Genomic DNA, 24,171 nt, shown 5'->3' with positions numbered 1-24,171 from the left:
GAACTGAGATCGCACCACTGCACTCCAGCCTGGGCGACAGAGTGAGACTCTGTCTCAAAAAGAAAAGAAAAGCAAGAAAGAAGCACAAACACAGTGTTGAAGTAGGCAGAGGATGGTGAAGCACAGGTTCCACATGTCTTGGAGTGTTATTTGTCACTTCTGGTAACAAGATTTTTAATAATGTAATATGCCTGTTCTTTGCAATGTTACTTTTTTATTGTTTTTTTTAATAGATGAATTACATATGTAAATAATCTCTAAATACATCTCATCTTTGAATTAATTTGCTCTGTCTTTTTCTCCTGTAATATATACATTATAATGTATTTTAAAACTATTTAAATAATGTCAGTGTGTTACATTGTTTAATAATTTTCTAAACCTTTTTTTAAAAAAATTCTCCAAATAATGTTCACAAGTATAAGAAAATCTATGAATAAGTTCTTGTGGAATAGTTTAGATCCATTTACTTGAATATTTTTCATTACAGGTAGTCTAATTGGAGGGAAATCACTGTCAATTAGTCGTGTGTAGTTGAAAATATTTAAAGAAATTTGTTCATATTAGGTTTGAATAGAGCATTCCTAAAGTCTTCCCTAAATTGTAAGTTTGGTGATTTAAAAGCTCTCAAGAAGTCAAAAAAATTTTGTGACTTTTAAGAACTTAGTCTTTAGGCCGGGTGTGGTGTCTCATGCCTGTAATACCAGCACTTTGGGAGGCCAAGGCAGGTGGATAACCTGAGGTCAGGAGTTCGAGACCAGCCTGGTCAACATGGCAAAATCCCATCTCTCCAAAAAATACAAAAGTTAGCAAGGCACAGTGTCACGTGCCTATAATCCCAGCTATTAGGTGGGGCAGAGGCAGGAGGATGGCTTGAACCTGGGAAGCGGAGGTTGCACTTAGCCGAGATCGTGCCACTGCACTCCAGGCTGGGCAACATAGCAAAACTCCATCTCAAAAAAAAAAAAAAAAAGTTTTTAATGTTCTTTATTTAGGAAACATTTTAGATACTTAATAGAGAGGACAAGATGTAGTTTCAAGAAAATTTCAGGAAATCAATATCCAGATGTCATTCATAGAATAGAAATTTCAGATGGCATCTTCATCTTGACTCTGAAATAATTAATTACAGAAATGGTTGGCAGTAGAATTAGAATCAAATTGACAATAAAATATTTATTAATTCAAATACCATTCTATCACATACCATGGATAACAGTTCCACGAACAATTTTCACATATAATTTACCTGTCAGGAAACGACCATTATTCTTCAAAATTGGTCATTTGTATGCGTTGTATGATTTTTTGAAACAAATGTATTAGAACAATTATTAGCATTAGAAGAAGTAGCAGAAGATGAATATAAGCATATGTTTGCTCTCACATATGTTCATTTTCTTTTAGTGAGGGATGCCCCAAGGATGCATAGAGAGGAATTTATCAGTATCTCCCTAATCATTAATGCAGTCTTCAGCCCAAGGGAACTGCAAATCCCAGAATGCAACATTTCATTCTTATTTTAACATGGATTTCAGAAACCAGTGGACCAAATTTGATGAGGAAATTGGATTTACTATGAAGCCCCAAATGCTAAGACTTGAACTTTATACAAGGTAGACTTTTGCTAAGTTTACTACATTTCTTCATTCAGTTTTAAGTAGTAGATGTTTGTACTCTCCACCTCATCAGCATATGTGATACAATTACTTGTTTTCATATACAAAAAATAAATCATTTCACCATAGAGAATTAGTATGAAGTTTAAGAACAAAATGAATGATTGCATTTTTATTCTGAAAAAAGCAATTATTTTAAAAACATATTCTAACATACATGTTTCTTGAAAGTAAATCATTGTTATTTGGATTCAGATTAAAATATCTTATGTTTTGAACTTTCATCATTTCTGAACTTGTCATTGCAAGCTATCATGATTAGCATCCACGTAGACACTTCAAATCAGAAATAGGTTTTTGTTTCCTCTTGTGGGTGTGGTGTCACTTAGTTTATTACTACTGTGACTTCAATATATTCTCTACAAGTGGTTTGATAAATACACAATAATAATAGTAGTAAGAAGGTATACAAAACAATAAACATAATTAAAATAATAGCTAATATTTATTGCATACTTACTATATTTGAGGCACTTTACTAAGAGCTTCCATGGATTACTTCATTTAATCTTCACAAAATCTTATAAGATAGTTACTATTAGTGTTGGTATTTTATTTATTTATTTATTTATTTATTTATTTATTTATTTATTTATTTATTTTGAGACAGAGTCTCGCTCTGTTGCCCAGGCTGGAGTGCAGTGGCACGATCTCGGCTCACTGCAACCACTGCCTCCCAGATTCACGCCATTCTCCTGCCTCAGCCTCCCGAGTAGCTAGGACTACAGGCGCCTGCCACTATGCCCAGCTAATTTTTTGCATTTTAGTAGAGACGGGGTTTCGCTGTGTTAGCCAGGATGGTCTTGATCTTCTTGTGATCTGCCCGCCTCGGCCTCCCAAAGTGCTGGGATTACTGGGATTAGAGGCGTGAGCCACCGTGCCCGGCCTAGTGTTGGTATTTTATAACAGGCTGAGGCCTAGTGAGAAAAAGTAATTTATAAAATGTGCAGAGCTCCTACCTGGTGGAGCCAGAATGTGGACTCCAGGGTCTGGTTCTTAATCACTATGTTACGCTGCATGCCATGCTTTGAAAGGAGATTATTTTACAATGTGGCCACTCAAGGCAAATTCATCTCCACCACTGGAGAAACAACTCAATGTGCATGATTTTTTTTCTGTTGGAAAACATGATCTTTATACATGGAAGATAATGTTATATCAACATTTTCTTCATGACCAAAATTGTCTCCTTTTCATCAGAAGAAAACTTTTCAATTTTATTTTGAGAAGTTAATATAAGTGAATATATAAGGTTAATTCCATCCAAAAACAATACTGGGCAAAACAGATCTTTGTCCCATTTTCCAGATTGACTCAACACATCCATCAAGTTATATGAGTAATTGCTCGACTGTTTACTTATGTTTCTGGCAGAATATCTTTTACAACTATTTTGAGTTCACAAAAAGAATATTAGTCCTACTCTATTTGTGAGAGGTATTATTTTGATGTATTTGTGATGTTTCCTGGGAACTTTACCCCATTCATTACAGTGTCCTTTCTGGTCCCAACCTTCTTTTTGGGGAGAGTAGTCTGATTTTATTTACTCATTACTCAAAAGATATTATTACAGACTGGACTCAGAAGTAGGCACAGGCTGCGTTTCTTGGTTATCTGCTCCTGGCATATTTCTTTGGCCTCCTTCATTCTTTTGGCCAAAGGTTTAGCATGTTCTGTAGTATACTGTTTCTGCAGAGCAACATAGCAGCATTTGTGTTGTGAGACATTTGGAGTAACAAGATGCCGAATCTTGGGTGTTTTGGTCCTAGGCTTACCTTCTTTTTTAAAGGCCTTTCTTACCACATATTGTTGGACATCATCTTTTTTAGAGAGATTGAAAAGTTTGCAGATTCTGCTAGCTCTTTTGGGCCCCATGTGATGAGGCATCATAGTGACAGTCAGTCAAGGAATATCCTTCTCTCCCTTTTTTACAATAAGTTAGTCAAGAACATTTAGATTGGCATCCACAATGCAATCCTGAACAACTTTACACTTTCCTTCTCCAGTTCTTCTGGGTTTATAACAGGAATGCCCCGTACTCAGTAGCAGGTGGACATGGTCATGGGCCAAGACATCCTGCTTCACAGGAAAACTTTCTTATTCCTACCACTGATTTGGACCACATAGTCCTTCCATTCTTCACCCAGAGCATCAGCAGCTACTTCTGTGGCCATGTGCTTCTCATAAAAAGTATGAACTTTGGCCAGGAGTAGTGGCTTATGCTTGTAATCCCAACACTTTGGGAAGCTGAGAGGGTGGATCAGTTGAGGTCAAGAGTTAGAGACCAGCCTGGCCAACATGCTGAAACCCCGTCTCTAATAAAAATACAAAAATTAGCCAGGTGTGGTGGTGCACACCTGTAATCCCAGCTACTCAAGAGGCTGAGGCAGGAGAATCACTTAACTCGGGAGGCGGAGGTTGCAATGAGCCAAGATCACACTACTGCACTCCAGCCTGGTTGATGGAGTGAGACTCTGTCTCCAAAAAAAAAAAAAAAAAAAAAAAAAGAACTTTGCATTCATTAATGACTTCAGTGAATTTCTGACAGCCGGTGACTGAGAAGGAGATATTCAGCTGCTTCAAGAAGCAGCTGATTGCCTCCAAGGTGCCACAAAAAAGAGCTGGTCTCCACTTTCTTACATCAAACTCTGTAATGTCCTGTGTCTTCCTGGCTCTGTTAATCCTGCCATTCTTGCCTGTGCTCCCCAGGGTGCTCTGATTTCCAGATGCTCTACTATCTAGCACAGCCCTCCATCTCTTTTTAACTCCTCCTCCTCTGATCTTTTTGGTTCAACTTTATGATTTTTTAAGTTGCTATTCTCTTCATACCTTCCACAAATACTGCAATCATAAGTCTGGAAAGGCAGAAGTGGTTTCTGGCCAGTTGGAATATATCGACTCCACAGTTCGTTGGCATAGATGATCTCTGGTGTTGGTTGCTGACACTGCAGCTGCACATCAGCACATTTAGGTGTTACTCCCAAGGCTCCACTCCTTTCTTCATTTCCTCTGTTGAGCTGTTTCTCAAATTGTGCATCTCATGTCCCTAAGAGTTCACAAATATACTCTCAGAGATGCATAAGTACCTAAAATAATCTCAAATTTTGATTGTTTAAAAATATTTAATATAAGTTACCAAATTTCATTGCTTACACTTGTACTTGTATTTTCATTTCGTTGGTGCCAAAGGAATGGCAATGTTTGACTTTTTTCATGTTTTCTCAAACTGGGGATTCATAGCTTGTTCTCTGAGTTCCTGTGCTCTCAAGATTGAGAAAAACTGCTCTGCCGTGCTTGAAATGGACCTGGGCAAATGAGCATCACCCAGGCCTGGCTATTCACTCCTCATGCATCTGTTGCGTACTTTCTACATTACACACTGCGTTACACACAAGGAATGAAAAACAGTTTCTTTCAAGGGTTAGTGGGGAAGTCAGATAAGTAAACAATTTTAATCTATTATGATATTGCTAGTCAATTGGTACAAACTTTCTGGAGGACAATGAAGTAATTGCATCAAGCCTTGTGGATAATCCTTAACCCAGTCATTTCACTTTTAGAAATTTATTTTATGAACACAAGAGAGGTCTACAAAGATTTGTATGAAGGACCCAGAAGTCAAATTAAATGAGGATTATTGTAATTGACTCAGCTCAACGTTATTTATAATAGTTATAAATGGAAAGCAGATTTAAAATTTAACAATAGGGGAATAGTTACATAAATTATGGCATCCCATGTGATGGGAGTTTAGATAGCCATTAAAAATATTATTTTGGCTGGGCGCGGTGGCTCATGCCTGTAATCCCAGCACTTTGGGAGGCTGAGGAGGGCAGATCACAAGGTCAGGAGTTCGAGACCAGCCTGGCCAAGATGGTGAAACCCCATCTCTACTAAAAATAAAAAGCCGGATGTGGTGGCACGCGCCTGTAGTCCCAGCTACTCGGGAGACTGAGGCAGGAGAATCCCTTGAACCTGGGAGGCAGAGGTTGCAGTGAGCCGAGATCACGCCACTGCACTCTAGCCTGGGCGACAGAGCAAGACTCCATCTCAAAAAAAAAAAAAAAATTATTTCTACAAAATATTGAAAACAAAGGACTCATAATACTATTTTAAGCTGAACAGCAACACACAGCTCTCTATACCAGAAGTCAACAAACTTTTTCTGTAAGAGGGTCAGATGGTGAATATTTTAGGATATTTTATCTACATTTTAAATTATTTTAGGCAAATATTTTAGAATCATATTACTTTGTGAGTTGCAACTATTTAGACTAGGCTGTTGCATTGTGATAGTAGCTGTGGACAGTATGTTAACCAGTAGACATAGTTGTGTTCCAAAAAACAACTTTATTATGGACATTGAAATTTGAGTTTCATATAATTATTATGTGTCATGAAATACTCTTTTTTGAGTTTTGTTTTCAACCACTTAAAAATGCAAAAGCCATTCTTACCTTACAGGCCATACAAAAACAGATGGCAGGACAGATTTGGACCATAGGCTATAGTTTGTTGATCGGTGATCTATACCATGTGATTCTAATTGCGTGTGTGGTGGCGGGGAGGTGGTGAATCTCTGAGCAGTGGAATTATGGGCAATTTTTATTTTTTACGGTTTTCTTGTATTTCTCCATTTTAAAATATGAACTTACATTACTTTTATAATCAGAAAAGCAAAAAATGAATGCATTATAATAAGGGCTATAATGGTGGAAAGTGCTTTAAAGGGTCTAATACCCTTGACCCAAGTAGGAGAGGAGGATGAGGGGCAGGGAAGGTTTGCTGATACAACTTCTGAATAGTGTTGCAAAGGATGATGAAGAGTTGTTCAAGGATAGGTGAGTCACGGAGGAAAGAAGGGAGAGTGAGAGGCCAAAAGGAAGAGAATTCTAGGCTGAGAAATAGATCATAGACCATAGGAGAGTCAGGGAACCACAAGAATTTCAGAAGGCTGGAGAACAGTGTTAGGGATTGAGCCAAGAGGGATAGGACTAGAAAAAGAATCAAGCACTGAGAATCTTATTTGGTATGCTTGGACTTTAATTTTTTATCTTAAAATCAATTGGAAGCATGGAAAGATTCGTGAGTTGCTGAGTGACATGCTCATACTTCTGATTTAGAAAGTTCTATATGGCATATGGGTAGATAATGGATTGGGTGAGGGTGAGCCTAGAGGCAGGAGAGCAAGTTGAAAGGCTGTTGTAGGAATTCGGGTGAGAAGTGTTGAAAGATGAAACTGAGGTATGGGGATGGAAATAGAGAAAGGAAAGGGTTCAAATGATATGTAGGAGTTGACTCAGTGGGCCCTGGTGACTGATTAAATCTTGGAGTTGGAGGAGATGCACAGGAAAGAATGAAGGTACCCTTCTGTGTTTTTGCTCCTGGCAGCCAGGTGAGTTTCAGTGTAAATATAGAAGGTATGATCTGTTTGTAGATGGTTTGAGTTTGAGGTAGTTGTGGAAAATTTGAGTGGAGATTTTCAATACGGAAAATCAGGCGAAATAAGTTAGTAGACAGTGGTTGCAGATATAAGAGCTGATGTGTTCACTTGGAAAGAGGGTGTTGAATAATGACTGCTATACTTTCTCCGCCATCCCTATTGGACTGTATGGAGATGCAATCCAATCAATGTTCACGACTTGCTGTGATAGTCTATTCAAACTTTAGAATCACTTGCCCTCAGCTCTCAGAGTCATATTAGCATTTCTGGAGTAAGTTAACTATAGTTTGAAAAAGTCGTCCAAATGATTTTGATATATGCTCCTCAGACCCACCATTGATACTTGCTTGAGAAGAAAACATCAAAGACTATGATATCCTGAAACACCTAGATGTTTAAAAATAGGAAGAGAAAGTGAATCTGTAAAAGAGAACAGAAGCACAGAAGAAAAATCAGAGTGCACTGGTAGTCAGTGGAAGAAAAAAAAATTTTAATGGAGCATGCAGCAGTATTAATCATGAAGAGGTAATTAAATAAAGATTGCTGGTGTTGACCAAAATGAGGTCGTATAGACCTATACAAGAATATTTCACTAAGATGATGGGGACAGAAACTGTTCAGGAGTGAGTAGAGAAGTGGATGGGTATTAAGAAAAAAAAAAAAAACTGAAGCACGGAGGAAATGAAAACAATACAATAGCAGACTCCTCCTCAATCTTTTATATTTGTTACCACAATGTGTACTATTATACTTAAGAGGTCTTGAAAAATGCTTGCTGAATAACTGAGACAATGAATGCGTGAATACATTCATGAATAGCTTCAGCTTCCATTTGGTATTATCTTCGCTGAACTGTAAGGGTCATTGAGAGTATTATTTTATTTGAACAAGGGCAGTTTGGTTTTAGCTTTAATAAAGGATAAAGAGCACCCTTTCCATTCTAGTGAAGTACTTTCTATGGCTCCCTGTTGGTTGAGAATGTTATAAGTGCTGTAGAATACTATATAAATTTTTAAACTAGAAATCAATATACAAATATTTTATTTATATTGCAATATTATTACTGAATTTATAAATAAGACATGCAAAAATGAGATTTCTCCTGCTTTTAAGTGTGTTTTCAGATATGAAGTTGTCTTTCCATACCTTACGGTTTTTGATGGTCATCCATGGGGAAGAGCTGCTTCTCTCCATTTAGACAAGAAATCCATCTACAGCCAACAGCAATGGAGAGAGGTCACTTGAGGGGATGGGTTAAAGGCAGGAGCACCAGGCTCATTTTCAGCGTTCAAAATCGGATCCTCAGGTTTGCCTGGTTTAAATTCCATAGTACACAAATCTTATGAAATTGCTAAAAGAATTCTATGGCTTTAAACAGGAAGTGAGAGAGAGAAGACTTCGAGGTTGTTATCAAGGGTTTTCCCACCATTGGAAAACTGGGAATCATGGCATTCTGGGGAATGAGGAGGAAAATTTTGATCTGGTCTAAAAAGACTTCTAATACCTATAGAAGACTCTGTTCTAAACTTAAGAGAGCCCCACCACTCTAGAATCAGTGCTGGGTGGCAGTTTTGTTACAACTTCCTAAAGTTGATGTCAGATTGGAACGTCTTCTCTAACAGCTTGTGAGACAAAATAAAATAATTTTCAAGAGAAAGCGAAAGAAACCTCTTAGACCTTTCCCACACTTCTACCACAAACATGTATTGAGCCTCCGCTGTGTGCAGGGCATTCTGTGTTTCTCAGGAGGGGGGCTATTTGGTGGGACAGTCCTTCCTCAAGCCCCTCCAATCACTACCACACACACATAACAACTAAAAATGTCTCAGAACCAGTGCTGGAGCCGTAAATGTGAGTGAGACAACTTATGTCTCTGTTTCCCCTTCCCAGATCTGAAATCATTATCATCGGCATGCTGGGGTATCATGCCCTGTAGCTGTCTCCATTAGTACCTCACTTGTGTTTGTGTTTCAGGCTGACTGACTGATAGATACTGCTCTATAGGGGAAGAGAAAAGAAAGAAGTAGCTTCCATGGAGGCTCAGCAATGGACAAAAAAATAAAATAGTATTTCCTGAGTGCTGACAGCATATGAGCAATCCCCAGATTCAGAAGGGAAGGCCTGGCCCACAGGATGATGTGGCACATGGGCAAACAGAAATCTGGACCACTAAAAGAACCACAGGGTCTTCCTAACACCTTTACCAAGGCTGAAGAAGTATCACGGAGACCCAATTACTCCACGTCAAAAACCTGCCAGGGTGGATTCTGCCTTTGGGTTCAAGATCATGTTCTATTTCCAGAATCTCATAGGAGACACATTTTAACTGGTCACTCCTAAGATTTTGGATTTGCTAGAAATATCCCTGCTCTTTAAATCCTGTCTAGTTCACTCTGTTTGAGTCCCTGTCTCCTCCAGTATTTCAGATGATGTTTGATAGGTCTTGGGAAGCATTGGGCCATACCTGGCCTCTGATCCTAGCAGCTTAAGAGCGATCTATAATTCCATGGAAACTTGAATCAGACAGTTTTCTACAGATTCCCAAAGCAGAATGTCTGCTGACTTTCTTGGAGAAAATCCCAAGTGTAATTTGTACCAAATTAAATCCAGAGGGTTCTGCAAGAATGTTCTGGCCTTAGATCTGCAATGAATAGAACATTTTGTGGTTCACAGCGGAGGTCATGGGAGAGTCCCAACGAAATATTGGGAGCCGTAATCATAGTTCTTTAAATCGCTCTCCCTAAAGCCTTTATATCACTGATTTATAAATTGTCATTTGAGTGGGAAAAGAAAAATATTAAGAGGAGCTTATTTTATGTGTTTAACAAGGCTAAGAGGTTCCAAAGGCAACCCTATTAGATATAGAAATAGCCCATTTTTGAATTTATTTTAGCACCTTTGTGCCAAATCTGAGAAATATTACTGGAAAGTTACATGTTTACCTGGTTTTCCCTAGAATGAATTCGTAGTCTATTATTTCTTATTCTTCCCTGTATCACTGCCATAGAATTTTCCAATTTTGACTGGGTGCAGTGGCTCACTCTAATCCCAGCACTTTGGGAGGCCAAGGTGGATGGATCACCTGACGTCAGAAGTTTGAGACCAGCCTGGCCAACATGCTGAAACCCCATCTCTACTAAAAATACAAAAATTAGCCAGGCATGGTGGCACATGCTTGTAATCCCAGCTTCTCGGAAGGCTGAGGCAGAAGAATCTGGGAAGCAGAGGTTGCAGTGGGTGAAGATCGAGGCACTGCACTCCAGCCTGGGCGACAGAGTAAGATTCCATCTCAAAAAAAAAAAAAAAAAAAGAGAGAATTTTAAAATTTCATGGCATTTATATTTCAGTTCTTACCACATTCTTTGTCATATGAAAAAAGTTAAAATTTAAAACTTTTGATATAATGTTTTCATCTTATATACTCTTGAACTAACACCATTATAAGTGGAGATTGAGGCCAGGTTAACCTATTTTAATGTTAAAGGGTATAAAATGAAAAATATGCACAAAACAAAATTAACCAGCCCTTACTATGGTCTCAAACTTGTCACACAAGAATGAAATGTCCAGTTATTATGCTCTCGAATAGCTAGGTAAGAAAATATACACTTTTGGTCAAACTCTCTTGTCAATGTAGACACTCAGTTGTCTGTTTATCCTAAATAGCAAAGAAAACAGAGCTGGCACATACTCATCTATCTCTTAGTGGATATTCATTGCCATTTCTACCCAATGCGCTTGAGACCTTTTTTGAGGCAACTGTGAAATTATCAGTCTATGATCTAGATTTTTTGTTTTGTTGCATTATAAATTTTATTTTTTTCTTTATTAAGTATAAGAGAACCTTGGTGACAAAATGTACCAATAAAGGATTTTTACATTAGTAAAGTATCTGTCAACTTGATATGGTTTGGTTTTGTCCTCACCCAAATCTCATCTTGAATTCCCATGTGTTGTGGGAGGGACCTGGTGGGAGGTAATTGAGTCATGCTAGCGGGTCTTTCCTGTGCTGTTCTCGTGATAGTGAATAAGTCTTATGAGATCTGGTGGTTTTAAAAATTGGAGTTTCCCTACAACAAGCACTCTCTTTACCTGCTGCTATCCATGTAAGATGTCACTTGGTCCTCCTTGCCTTCTGCCTTGATTGGGAGGCTTCTCCAAACAGGTGGAACTGTGAGTTCTCCATTAAACCTCTTAAATTTCCCAGTCTCAGGTATGTCTTATTCAGCAGCATGAAAATGGACTAATACAGTAAATTGGTACCGGTAGAGTGGGACGCTGCTGAAAAGATACCTGAAATGTGGAAGTGACTTTGGAACTGGGTAATAGACAGGGGTTGGAACAGTTTGGAGGGCTCAGAAGACAGGAAAATGTGGGAAATTTTGGAACTTCCTAGAGACTAATTGAATGGCTTTGCCCAAATGCTGATAGCAATATGGACAATAAAGTCCAGGCTGAAGTGGTCTCAGATGGAAATGAGGAACTTGTTGGGAGCTGGAGCAAAGGTGACCCTTGTTATGTTTGAGCACAGAACTGGTGACATTTTGCCCCTGCCCTAGATATCCATGGGGCTTTGAACTTGAGAGAGATGATTTAGGACATATGGCGGAATAAATTTTTAAGTAGCAAAGCATTCAAGAGGTGACTGGGTGTTGTTAAAGGCATTCAGTTTTATAAGGGAAGCAGAGCATAAAAGTTTGGAAAATTTGCAGCCTGACAATGCGACAGAAAAGAAAATCCCATTTTCTGAGAAGAAATTCAAGTTGGCTGCAGAAATTTGCCTAAGTAACAAGGAGCTAATCCCCAAGAAAATGGTGAAAATGTCTCCAGGGCATGTGAGAGGTCTTCACAGCAGCCCCTCCCATCACAGGCCAAGGCCTAGGAGGAAAAAGTGGTTTTGGGGCCAGGCCCAGGGTCCCTGTGCTGTGTGCAGCCTAAGGACTTGGTGCCCTGCCACCCAGCCACTCCAGCCATGGCTGAAAGGGGCCAACGCAGAGCTTGGACTGTAGCTTCAGAAGGTGCAAACCTCAAGCCTTGGCAGCTTCCACACGGTGTCAAGCCTGTGAGTATGCAGAAGTCAAAAACTGGGCTTTGGGACCCTCTGCCTAGATTTCAGCAGATGTATGGAAATGCCTGGATGCCTATGCAGAAATTTGCTGCAGGGCCAGGGCCCTTATGGAGGTCACTACTAGGGCAGTGCAGAAGGGAAATGTGGGACTGGAACTCCCAAACAGAATACCTACTGGGGCATTGCCTAGTGGAGCTGTGAGAAGAGGCCCACTGTCCTCCAGACCCCAGAATGAGAGATCCACTGACAGCTTGCAAATAGAAGCTGGAAAAGTCACAGACAACTCCAGGCAGTGCAAGCAGCCAGGAGGGAGGTTCTACCCTGTGAAGTCACAGGGGCAGATCTGCCCAAGTCCATGGGAACCCACCTCTTGCATCAGCATGACCCAGATGTGAGACATGGAGTTAAGAAAGATCATTTTGGAGCTTTAAGATTTGACCACTCTCCTAGATTTCGGACTTGAATGGGGCCTGTAGCCCCTTTGTTTTGGCCAGTTTCCCCTGTTTGGAATAGCTATATTTACCCAATGCCTGTACTCCCGTTGTGTCTAGGAAGTAACTAACTTGCTTTTGATTTTACAGGCTCATAGGCGTAAGGGATGAGACTTTGGACTGTGGACTTTTGAGTTAATGCTGAAATGAGTTAAGACTTTGGGGGACTGTTGGGAAGGCATGATTGGTTTTCAATATAAGGACATGCAATTTGTGAGGGGCCAGAAGTGGAATAATATGGTTTGGCTGTGTCCGCACCCAAATCTCATCTTGAATTCCCACATGCTGTGGGAGAGACCTGGTGTGAGGTAATAATTGAGTCATGGGGTTAGGTCTTCCCCATGCTGTTCTCATGATGGTGAATAAGTCTCATGAGATCTGATGGTTTTAAAAATGGGGGTTTCCCTACACAAGCCCTCTTTGCCTGGTGCCATCTACGTAAGATGTGATTTGCTCCTCCATGCCTTCTGCTATGATTCTGAGTCTTCCCAGCCACATGTAACTGTGAGTTCTCCATTAAACCTCTTTCCTTTGTAAATTCCACAGTCTCAGGTACGTCTTTATCAGCAATGTAAAAATGGACTAGTATATAGCTTTTATTAGGTAATGCTAGGGTAACAAATGACCCCAAAATAGCAGTGGCTTACAAATAACAGATTTTATCTTACCATGTTGGCTGCATGGTAAATGCAGTTCGGGTTTGTGTGTCTCCTTTATTTTAGAATCCTGGATGAAGGAGTGTATTAGTCTGTTCTCATGCTCCTAATAAACACATACCCGAAACTGGGTAATTTATAAAGGAAAGAGGTTTAATTGACTCACAGTTCACCATGGCTGGGGAGGCCTCAGGAAACTTACAATCAGAGTGGAACGGGATGCAAACACGTCCTTCCTCACATGGTAGCAGCAAAGAGAAGTGCTGAGAAAAAGGGGGAAAAGCCCCTTATAAAACCACCAGCTCTTGTGAGAACTCTGTCACTATCACAGGAATAGCAGCATGGGGTAACTGCCCCCATGATTCAATCATCTCCCACCAGGTCCCTCCCATGACACGTGGGAATTATGGCAACTACAATTCAAGATGAGATTTGGGTAGGGACACAGCCAAAACATATCAAGAAGCAACCACTATTTATGGAAAGAGCAATGATAGACTCACTTATTGGTTCTTAATACTTCTACTCAGAAATGGCACACAAAACTTCTGTTCACAGTTTGTTAGTCTAACTAAGTGCATACAAGTCTGGTTTTAGGAGGCATAGAAGTACAATCCTCTTACAGAGAGAAACAGCAAATAACTGGGAGCAATAATATAATTAAAGTGTGTAATGTGTCTTAGAATATAATTTGGAAGGATAAGGAAGGAAAGGACTGTTCAAGAATAATAATTGGAGACAACTTAGGTCCATGATTCCAGTACAGCAATGGCGTGTGTTGTTTTTCCTTTAAGAATAGGTCTATTTTACATAATTGCAAAAATAAAAATATTTCCTCCAGTAATAAAAATAACATACTTTTATTATAAAAAATTGAAAATATACAGAAAGATATAAATAAGAAGGTGAAAGTAACTGGAAAACCCTAGGTAAATACCTAGAGAAATCAAAATATATGTCTACCCAAAAACTTGTACATAAATATTTATAGCAGGTTTATATATAGTAGTCAAAAATTGGAAACATCCAAATTTCTACAGGTCACTAAATAAACAAATTGGCATATTCATCTATTCTTTTAGGGACATACTTGAGAAATTATTCAATATTTTCCATGATGGTGGCAGTCATAATAGTGATGATGAGGCAGATGATGATAAGATTTCCTTGGGGCAATTTTGGTAACCTTTTAAAGAAAATTTTCCATTTTATCCCCATTTTTGTTTTTATTTGCAGAAAATCCAAAACTTGCTATATGCATTTATAGCCCTCAATCTTAATATTATATAATTATGTTAAATAAAATATTTTAAATGATACATAATAATTGCACATATTTATGGGGTACATGTGATATTTTGGTACATTTCTACACTGCATAATGATCAAGTCAGGGTAATTGGAATATCCATCACCTCAAACAGTTATGATTTCTTTGTGCTGATGACATTATGAATCTTCACTTTTAGTATTTTGAAATATATAACAATTAGCTATAGTCACTCTACTATCAAACACTAAGGCTTATTCCTTCTATCTAACTGTATTTTTGTACCCATTAACCAACCTCTCTTTATCTTCTTCCTTCTTACACTCCTATCCTCTGGTAACCATCATTCTATTTTCTACCTCCATGAGATCTGCTTATGTTTTTTGTGTATCACTTTGTTCCTTTTGAAATGTCATAAGTTAAAAAAATTTTTGAAGAGACAAAATTCATATAACATAAAATTAACCATTTTAAAGTGTAAAATTCAGTGGCATTTAGTACATTCACAGTGCTGTGTGTGAAAAGTTCAATATAGAAATGAACTTCTGAAATTAAAATGTTTTATTTGGGAGAAAAGTACTGCAATTCAGGGCATAAATGCAGACTGGCTGGTCTTCAGTATGTCTGAAAAACAAAGAGAAAGTTAGAGGTTTTATAAAAAGGAGAATATGTATTGCTCTTAGAGAAATTTCATTGCCACTAGTAAGGTTTTGAGGAGCTGGAAAGCTCTGATTGGCAAGTGACAATAGTGGGCAAAACTAGTTTCAGAGTTGCAGCAGGTTGTTTTAGTAGCCAATAGCTAAAACTGGTTTCAGGTTATAGTAGGCAGTTTCAGCTTGCAGACTTGCATGGAATTACATTTTTGGGGCAATGTTTTGTGCCCTGAATGGGTTTCTCCATGACCTCTCAACTCCATTTTTGTTGAGTATGACCCAATTCACATGATCAACTTTCACATGTGAAACCATCACCTCTATCTAGATCCAAAACCTTTCCAGCAGCCCAAAAGAAAACCCTGTACCCATTATGTAGTGACTACTTATTCACTCTTCCCTCAGCCCCTGGCAAGCACCATTCTGCTCTTTATTACTAAGATTTTACCTATTCTAGATATTTACCCCTCCCCTCCCCTCCCGTCCCCTCCCCTTCCTTCCCTACCCTTTTCTCCTTCCTTCCTTCTTTCTTTTCTTTTCTTTTTTCTCTCTCTTCTCCTCTTCCCCTTTCTTTCTTTCTTTCTTTCTTTCTTTCTTTCTTTCTTTCTTTCTTTCTTTCTTTCTTTTTTCTTTCTCTTTCTTTTTTGTTTCTTTCTTTCTTTTTCTTTCTTTCTTTCTCTTTCTTTCCTCTTTCTCCTTCCTTCCTTCCTTCCTTCCTTCCTTCCTTCCTTCCTTCCTTCCTTCCTTCCTTTCGTTCTTTCTTTCATACTATGTATCAATACTCCCTCATATGGGTAAAGTACGTTTTGTTCATCCATTCACCAGTAAATGTATACTTGGGTTGTTTCTGTCTTTTGGCTATTGTGAATACTGCTGCTGTTAATATGCATGTCCATGCTTTTGTGTGGACATATGCTTTTACTTCCTGTGGATATATGCCTAGGAGCGTAATTGCTTGGTCATATGGTAATTCTATGTTTGACTTTTTGAGGAAATGCCAATATGTTTTTTTAAAGCAGCTGTACCATTTTATATTATCATCAACTATGTACATGGATTCCAATTTTCTCCATGTTCTTGCCAACACTTGTTATTTTCCTTCTTTTTTTTTTTTTTTGAGATGAAGTTTCACTCTTGTTGCCTAGGCTGGAGTGCAATGGCGCAATCTCGGCTCACTGTAACCTGTGCCTCCCAGGTTCAAGTGATTCTCCTGCCTTAGACTCTTGAGTAGCTGGAATTACAGGCATGTGCTATCATGCCTGGCTAATTTTGTATTTTTAGTAGAGATGGGAATTCTCCATGTTGGTCAGGCTGGTCGTGAACTCTCAATCTCAGGTGATCTGCCTGCCTCAGCCTCCCAAAGTGCTGGGATTACAGGTGTGAGCCACTGTGCCCAGCTTCCTTTTTTTTTAAGGTTATAGCTATTCTAGTGGGTGTGAAGTGACATCTCGTTGTGCTTTTGATTTGCATTTTTCTAAGACTAATCATTTGAGCATCTTTGTGTGCACTTGTTTGCCACTTATATATCTTTGTTAGAGAAATGTCTTTTCAAGTCCTTTGCCCGTTTTATGACTGTATTGTTGTCCTTTCTATAGTTTTATTTATTTATTTATTTATTTATTTATTTATTTATTTAATTTTTTGAGACAGAGTCTTGCTGTCTCACCCAGGCTGGAGTGCAGTGGTGTGATCTCGGCTCACTGCAACCTCCACTTCCTGGGCTCAAGCAATTCTCCTGCCTCAGCCTCCTGAGTAACTAGGATTACAGATGCCCACCACCACACCTGGCTAATTTTTGTATTTTTAGTAGAGATGGAGTTTCATCATGTTGGCCAGGCTGGTCTCGAACTCCTGACCTCAAGTGACCTGCCCACCTCGGCCTCCCAAAGAGCTGGGATTACAGGCCTGAGCCACTGTGCCCGCCCCTTTCTATTGTTAAGTTGAAAGAGCTCTTTATATATTCTGGATACTAGATGCTTATCAGATACATAATTTGCAAACATTTTCTCCCATTCTAAGGATTTTCTTTTTACTTATTTGATAATGTCCTTTGTACACAAAAGTCTTAATTTTGATGAAGTCCAATTTATCTGTTTGTTGTTGTTGTTGCTTATGCTACTGGTGTCATATCTAAAAAACTATTGCCAAATTCAAGGTGATGAAAATTTACTTATAAAATTCTTCTAAAAATTTCTTAGTTTTAGCTTTTACATTGAGATCACTGATACATTTTGAATTAATTTTTATATGGCATGTGAGGTAAGAATTCAATTTTATTCTTTTACATGTGAATATCTAGTTGTTCTAGCTCCACTAGCTTAAGAGACTATTCTTTCCTAATTGAATGGTCCTGGCATCATTGTTGAAAATCAATTGTCCATAGACATATAGGTATATTTCTGAACTCTCAATTCTAGGCCATTGCCCTATATGTCTATCCTTGTGTCAATACACTGTTTTTGATTACTGTTGCTTTGTAGTAAGTTTTGAAATTTAGAAGTGTGAGTCCTCCAAATTTGCTCTTTTTCAATATTGTTTTGATTATTATGATCCCCTTACAAGTCCATATAAATATGAAGATTATCTCTTCAATTTCTGTCAAAAAGCCTGTGAAATTTTTATATTGATTACATTGAATCTGTGGATTACTTTAGATAGTATTGCTTTTTAGCAACATTGTCTTCCAACTCATAAACATGGGTTCTCTTTTCATTTATTTAGGTCTTCTTCAATTTCTTTCAGTAATGATTTTTAGTTTTCAATGTACAAGTCTTTCACCTCCTTGGTTAAACGTATTCCTAGGTATTTGATTCTTTCTGATGCTCTTGTAAATGAAATTCTTGATTTCCTTTTTAGATTGTTCATTTCTTTATAAAGAAGCACAACTGATTTTTGTGTGTGTTGATCTCATACTCTGTAACTTTGCTGAATTTATTAAGTAGCTTTAGCATCATTTCTTCTTTAAACATTTGGTAGAATTCACCAGTGTAGTCACCTGGGCCTAGTGCTTTCTTATTTGGAAGGTTGTTAATTATTGATTTAATTTTTTAATAGATATAGACTTGTTCAGATTACCTATTTTTTCTTGTGTGAGTTTTGGTAGATTGTGTCTTTCAAGGAATTTGTCCATTTCATCTCAGTTATCAAATTTATGGGCATAGAGCCACTTATAGTATTCCTTTTTATCTTTTTAATGTCCATGGGATCAGTAGTTGTGGCCCCTCTTTCATTTCCAATATTAGTAGTTTGTTTCTTTTCTCTTTCTTTCTTGATTAGCCTAAGTAGAGATTTATCAATTTTATTGATCTTTTTCTAGAACTCGTTTTTGCTTTCATTGATTTTCTCTGTTGTTTTCATTTCATTGATTCCTCCTCTAATTGTTATTATTTTCGTCTGTTTACTTAAGCTTTAATTTACTCTCTTTCTCTAGTTCCTATGGTGAAAACTCAGAATATTGATTTTAGGTCTTTTTTCATTTCATATATATGTATATATTCAATGCTATAAAATTTTCTTTAAGCACTACTATTGTGGCATCTTAAAAATTTTGATACATCGTATTTTCATTTTCTCATTTAGTTCAAAATACTTATATTTCCCTGAGACTTCTTTGACCCATGTGTTATTTAAAAGTGTATTGTTTAATATTAAAATATTGTGGTATTTTTGGTTATATTTCTGTTATTGATATGTAGTTTAATTCTTTTGTGGTCTGAGAGTACATTTGTATGATTTCTGTTTTTAAAAATTTGTTAAGGTATGTTTTATGGCCCAGGATATGGCCTATCTTGATGAATGTTCCATGTAAGCTTGAGAGGAAGTATGTTATGCATTGTTGGAGGAATTATTGTATAAATGGCAATTAGATCAAGTTGACTGATGGTGCTGTTCAGTTCATCTATATACTTAATAATTTTCAGTCTGCTGGATATAATGATTACTGATAGAAGGATGTTGAAGTCTCTATTATAGTATATTTATCTATTTTTCCATGCAGTTCTATTAATTTTTGCCTCATATATTTTGACTCTCTGTTGTTAGGCTCATGCACATTTAGAATTGTCGTGCCTTCTTGTAGATTGACTCCTGTATTATTATGTGACACCCATCTTAATCTCAAATAATATTCCTTGCTCTAAAATATTATCTGTCTAGAATTAACATAGCTACTCCATCTTTCTTTAGATTAGTGTTAGCATGGTACATCTTTCTCCATCCATTTACTTTATTTTCCACCCAGCTTTATTGAGTTATAATTGACAACTAAAAATTGTATACACCTAAGTTATACAATATGATGTTTTGAGGTATGTATATGTTGCAAAATAATTAACACATGTTAAATTAATTGAGTTAATTGACATATCACCTCACATTGTTACTCCACTTCATTTACTTTTAATGCACTTCTGCCTTTATATTTGGAGTAGGTTTCTTGTGGACAATATACAGTTGAGTCTTATTATTCTTATCCACTCTAATAGTCTCTGCTGAACCCAGGAGGGGTTGAGCAAGGGCATGTAAAAATATCTCAAAGCTTTTCTACCATTTTTAAGTCACCTTTTTCTTGCTTCAGCCTTTGTTTGGTGGCTGTAAATCTTTGACTACTTTCCAGAGTTCTAACAAAAATGAGACAGTTTTTGCTTGTGTTTTTGTTTGTTTGTTTGTTTCTGAGGCAGAGGCTCGCTCTGTCACCCAGGCTGGAGTGCAGTGGCACTATCTCAGCTTACTGCAAGCTCTGCCTCCCGGGTTCACGCCATTCTCCTGCCTCAGCGTCCCTAGTAGCTGGGACTACAGGCGCCCGCCGCCACGCTCAGCTAATTTTTTTGCATTTTTAGTAGAGATGGGGTTTCACCATGTTAGGATGGTCTCGATCTCCTGACCTCATGATCCGCCCACCTCAACCTCCCAGCGTTTTCTGATGTTTCTCTACAGGAATGGTCACTTGGAGCTATCTACTCTCCCATTTTTATTGACATCTGTCAGCTGTTTTAATATTTCATTGGCTTTTTAATTAATCAACTTAAAAATCAATTCTAATATTTTAATCTAAACTGCTAATTTCTGATTTTGTATTAAATCAGTTTATCCCCCTTAATTTGTTGTTTTATTTTTTAAATAATTTAGAGCTAGATGTTGAGATAATTTGTTTTCTTTCTTTGTTTAAGTTGTCTAATACTATGTATTTAACCTGAGCATAAGGTTAGCTGTATATTTAAAGTTTTTAAATGTAGTAGCCTTATTATTATTTTTAAAAACAGTCTATAATTGTAGTTCTTATTCTCTGTTCATTTGATGTAAGACTGCTTATATTTACTTGAAATATTTCATTGCCACAGATACAAAGGTTCATGAGTGTCCTTACTGTGGATTGCACTATTTATCATTATAAATGCCATTTTTAAGCATCAGTGATTTTAGTTTTGATTCTAATTTGTTCAATATTATAGTCCTGCTTTCTCTTGTCTGTCTTTGCCTGATATATCTCATCTCTTTATTTTCAAGAAGTATTTCTTTTTAGGGACACTCTAGGAAACACAAATTGGTTGAATTTTGCTGCCTTTTTTTCCTCAGTGTGATAGCGTTTGTCTTTTTGTTTAAAAAGTTAGCTCATCCACATTTTTTGTGTTAATTGATATTTAATTATGTACTTGTCATTATGTTTGTGTGTGTGCGTGTGTCCTTATGAACCTGCTCTTATTTCTTTTGTTTTCTTTGTTGTATTTTTCTTTATCACATTTTTAAGTTCCTTTTTATGTTGATATTTTAGAATTTATTCATACTATTTTAGTCTACTGTACTCTTTAAAAATTATGCCTTTATTTTGGTGCTAACTTCAAGAATTATATGGAACTTATTAAATCCTCCTATCCCTGAATGAGACAATTATGTAAGCACATGTTCTTTTTCATTTTTCGTATTTTGTTTAAACAGTAGATAATGTTGGTTATAGATATCTTAAATTTTAAATTATGACTATTCTGGTTTAAAAATCTACTCTTAATATTTACATTAAGCATCATGGTCATATTAACAACTAATGACAATTATTTGCAATAAACAGTAAGCTTTACTGGGCTTGTTTCTCACAACCTTTATTCTTGATCATTCTTCTAGGTGTGTTCTTATTACTTTTCTTATTTTTTTTGGAACTGTGAGATTAACATAATATTCTATACCCCTTGGGAATGTAGACATGTGTCTTTGACAGATGTCAGCAGTGTTTGGGCAATGTTTAAATGTGAATCCCTTTAGCCTGGCCATGCTTCCTGGCTCACCTCAATCCAATCGCTCCTTCCTTCCTATTTGATATACTTTCTTGTATAACAGTTTGTGTTTATAAATTATCTTTCCTAGACCACATACAATTTCTAATATCCAAGTGTTTAAAATGTGATCCTGTGTTCTTACATTGAGTTAACATCCTGCCTTATGCCTTTTCTTTTGTACCTAGACTTTGGAAGATCGGGTATGGGAACTCTTGCAGGAAGCAGACAAGACAGCTGAAGAGAACAAGGATCAGAGTCAGGTCTACGACGCCATGGCCGAGACTCTGGGTGAAGCATGGGCAGCCCTGGTGTCCATGCTTGAAAGAAGAATGGAGCTCCTTAGGTTGACTTCTGAATTTTTTGAAAATGCCTTGGAGGTTTGTGCTTTAAAAAACTTCTCCCTTCCCCACATCAGAGCAAATTAATAGCACTCCTGAAAATGTTTGTTTTTCCACAAATAGACATTGCAAGCAGTTAAAAAAATGGCAGAATAACCAAGACATACATAGACAATATATTTATTTTTTGATTGTCAATAAATAAAATTATTACTATTTTAAGAGTAGGTCTTCAAACAAAAACAAAGTACAGTTAAGTAACTAAAATTTGGTAAAATATTAAGTAATAATGGGAATGCTCATAAGTCATTATGATTATTTCCCTCTATAGAAGGTAGTAATACAATTACTAAATCAAACAATTACCCTGATTGTAGGATTACTGAGAAATGCTGGTCTAGAGTGTTGTTCTTGGCTAAAAGTTGGAGAAGAAAATTTCCTTTTGCTGCCTATGTTTTAAAAAGGTAATTATAGAATATTCCATAGGATATTTGATTCATAAATATAGCATTTTCTGAGTACTTTCCTAAGGCGTATAGTTGATTTTCCATAGTTTGAACACCTTACAATACAAGAGAAGGAAAAAGTCCTTCTGGACCTAAGAAGGTCATGTCTCCATGTGAGTTTTCTCGAATTCTACAATTTTTTGAGGTTTCTCATTTCAAAATGTGAGTTTCAAAGAACATTATCAAAAGAGGTATTATATTTGGTATAAGACAGTTATTGGAAATTTCACTTTTAACTTCTCTGTCAAGTGGCAGCCCATTCATTTTGATGTGAGAGCACTGCTTCATTATGATAAAGCACTAGCTTTGAAAAATATGACATTTCTAAACTAAAAATTCCGTACTTAAATCCAAAATAATGAAGGAAAGAAGATTAGTAATGGAACCTAAAAATTGGAGTAGGCAATCTCATGCATCATGAACTTGTTTAAAAGCAAAAGGGAGGAATAAAAACCTTATTATAACTTTCAAGGCTTGTTTTTCACAGTTTGAACACTGAAGTTTAACTCATTTCAGAGACCATCTTGGAAGAAGTTTCATACACAATCTTTCTTCCCTGAAAATAAATAAAACAGCTGAAATATACCTACAGACGCCAAATTATGGATATATCTGACTCATTCTATCTTAGTAAGTAGGGTACATGCGTCAACTGTCCTTGAAACTCATCTGTTTTGAGTCCAGGAAATTTTCTTATTTTTCTAGCGTTAGAGCAATATTTGTTTCTCATTGTGCTTTAGTGTTAATGCTAGCTTATCTTCTCCATGATGAGTAAATTGCTTTCCGATATAACATGAAGTAAAAGGAAATAGCAGGCCAAACCATGATTCAACCCAACACTGTTATTCTTACACTTGCGTGAGCTTACATTGCCTCTAGTGAAAAGACTAATTATTACTTGTATTATCCCATTTCCAATTTTGTGAATCACTTCATATTAAACTGAAGACAAACTGCTATATAATCCTTATGCCCCCTTTGTATGCCAAAGCCATTTCTTTAGTGATAAAAGAGAGTGGAGAAAGGAAAATACCGATAAAAGTAAACAGAACTTTAGGGAAGCTTTTTTCTGAGTAAAGCATTGTTTGCTTATTGGTTTATTTTTAATTTGATAACAAACTGAAATATAAATATAAGTTAAACAGTGACCCTGAAACTTTTTGTAATGTTCTGCAGGTAACAAACAAACCACCTACTAGGATTTTTTTTCTTTTTGAAGATTCTCTTTAAATAATATTTTAAAAATCAGTTATTAGAAATTGAGTGAATTAGAGATGTAAATGATGTGGATATTGACTCCCTTATTGAATTATGTGCATGCAGAAGTTTTTGAGAAATTAAAAATTAATAATGATTGCATGGTTGATCATTATTACAAGATTATTTCAGGCTCACTCACAGACATAACTATCAGTTGGGTTATTCTCACCTCAAACACTGTGCTATAATTTAGAAACACCGCCCCTGAGTGGCAGCAGCAGATGTCCATCAGGTTGTTCTGATAGGATAACAGAGGCCTGCCTTGCATTTCCAAAACATGTCCCATGCTCTTCAGTCTCTCTCTCGTCATTCCATTTCATTTATAATTGGATTTCATATGGCTGTTGTAATAAACTACAGTCGATTGTGTTAATCAAATAGTTACATTAAAATATTAAGAATCCCCAGATTCAAAGATGATAGTTTGGAGAAGACTCGAAACAGAAGATAAGTAACATCGCAAGCTTCTGTGTCTTTTACACTGATACTTGTCCTTAATTAGTTTATCCTAAACCTAATCCAAAGGTGAATATATTGA

The 24,171-nt window shown here is 37.0% G+C and overlaps 1 protein-coding gene, 1 long non-coding RNA gene and 1 pseudogene across 12 annotated transcripts in view; 1 reads left to right on the top strand and 2 right to left on the bottom strand.

Annotated features, from left to right (window-relative positions):
* Window positions 1-24,171, top strand: part of CCDC141 (coiled-coil domain containing 141) — a 247,151-nt gene that overhangs the window by 44,875 nt on the left and 178,105 nt on the right. For all 11 annotated transcript variants that reach the window (XM_077957279.1, XM_077957276.1, XM_028830891.2 and 8 more), the window contains one exon: window positions 21,715-21,906. In XM_077957279.1, coding sequence (XP_077813405.1) covers window positions 21,715-21,906 — 192 coding nt within the window. The remainder of the gene's footprint in view (window positions 1-21,714; window positions 21,907-24,171) is intronic.
* LOC114671364 (uncharacterized) overlaps window positions 1-24,171 on the bottom strand; it is a 101,018-nt gene that overhangs the window by 5,063 nt on the left and 71,784 nt on the right. Inside the window, exon 3 of the long non-coding RNA XR_013402061.1 lies at window positions 8,269-8,333. This is a non-coding gene — a long non-coding RNA (uncharacterized LOC114671364). The remainder of the gene's footprint in view (window positions 1-8,268; window positions 8,334-24,171) is intronic.
* On the bottom strand, window positions 3,129-7,276 carry LOC114671544 (small ribosomal subunit protein eS6 pseudogene; annotated as a pseudogene).

The sequence above is a fragment of the Macaca mulatta genome, chromosome 12 (assembly GCF_049350105.2).
Source record: "Macaca mulatta isolate MMU2019108-1 chromosome 12, T2T-MMU8v2.0, whole genome shotgun sequence".
Taxonomy (NCBI): Eukaryota; Metazoa; Chordata; class Mammalia; order Primates; family Cercopithecidae; genus Macaca; species Macaca mulatta.
The sequence above is the reverse complement of the archived record's forward strand: the minus strand, read 5'-3'. Positions and strand labels throughout refer to the sequence as shown.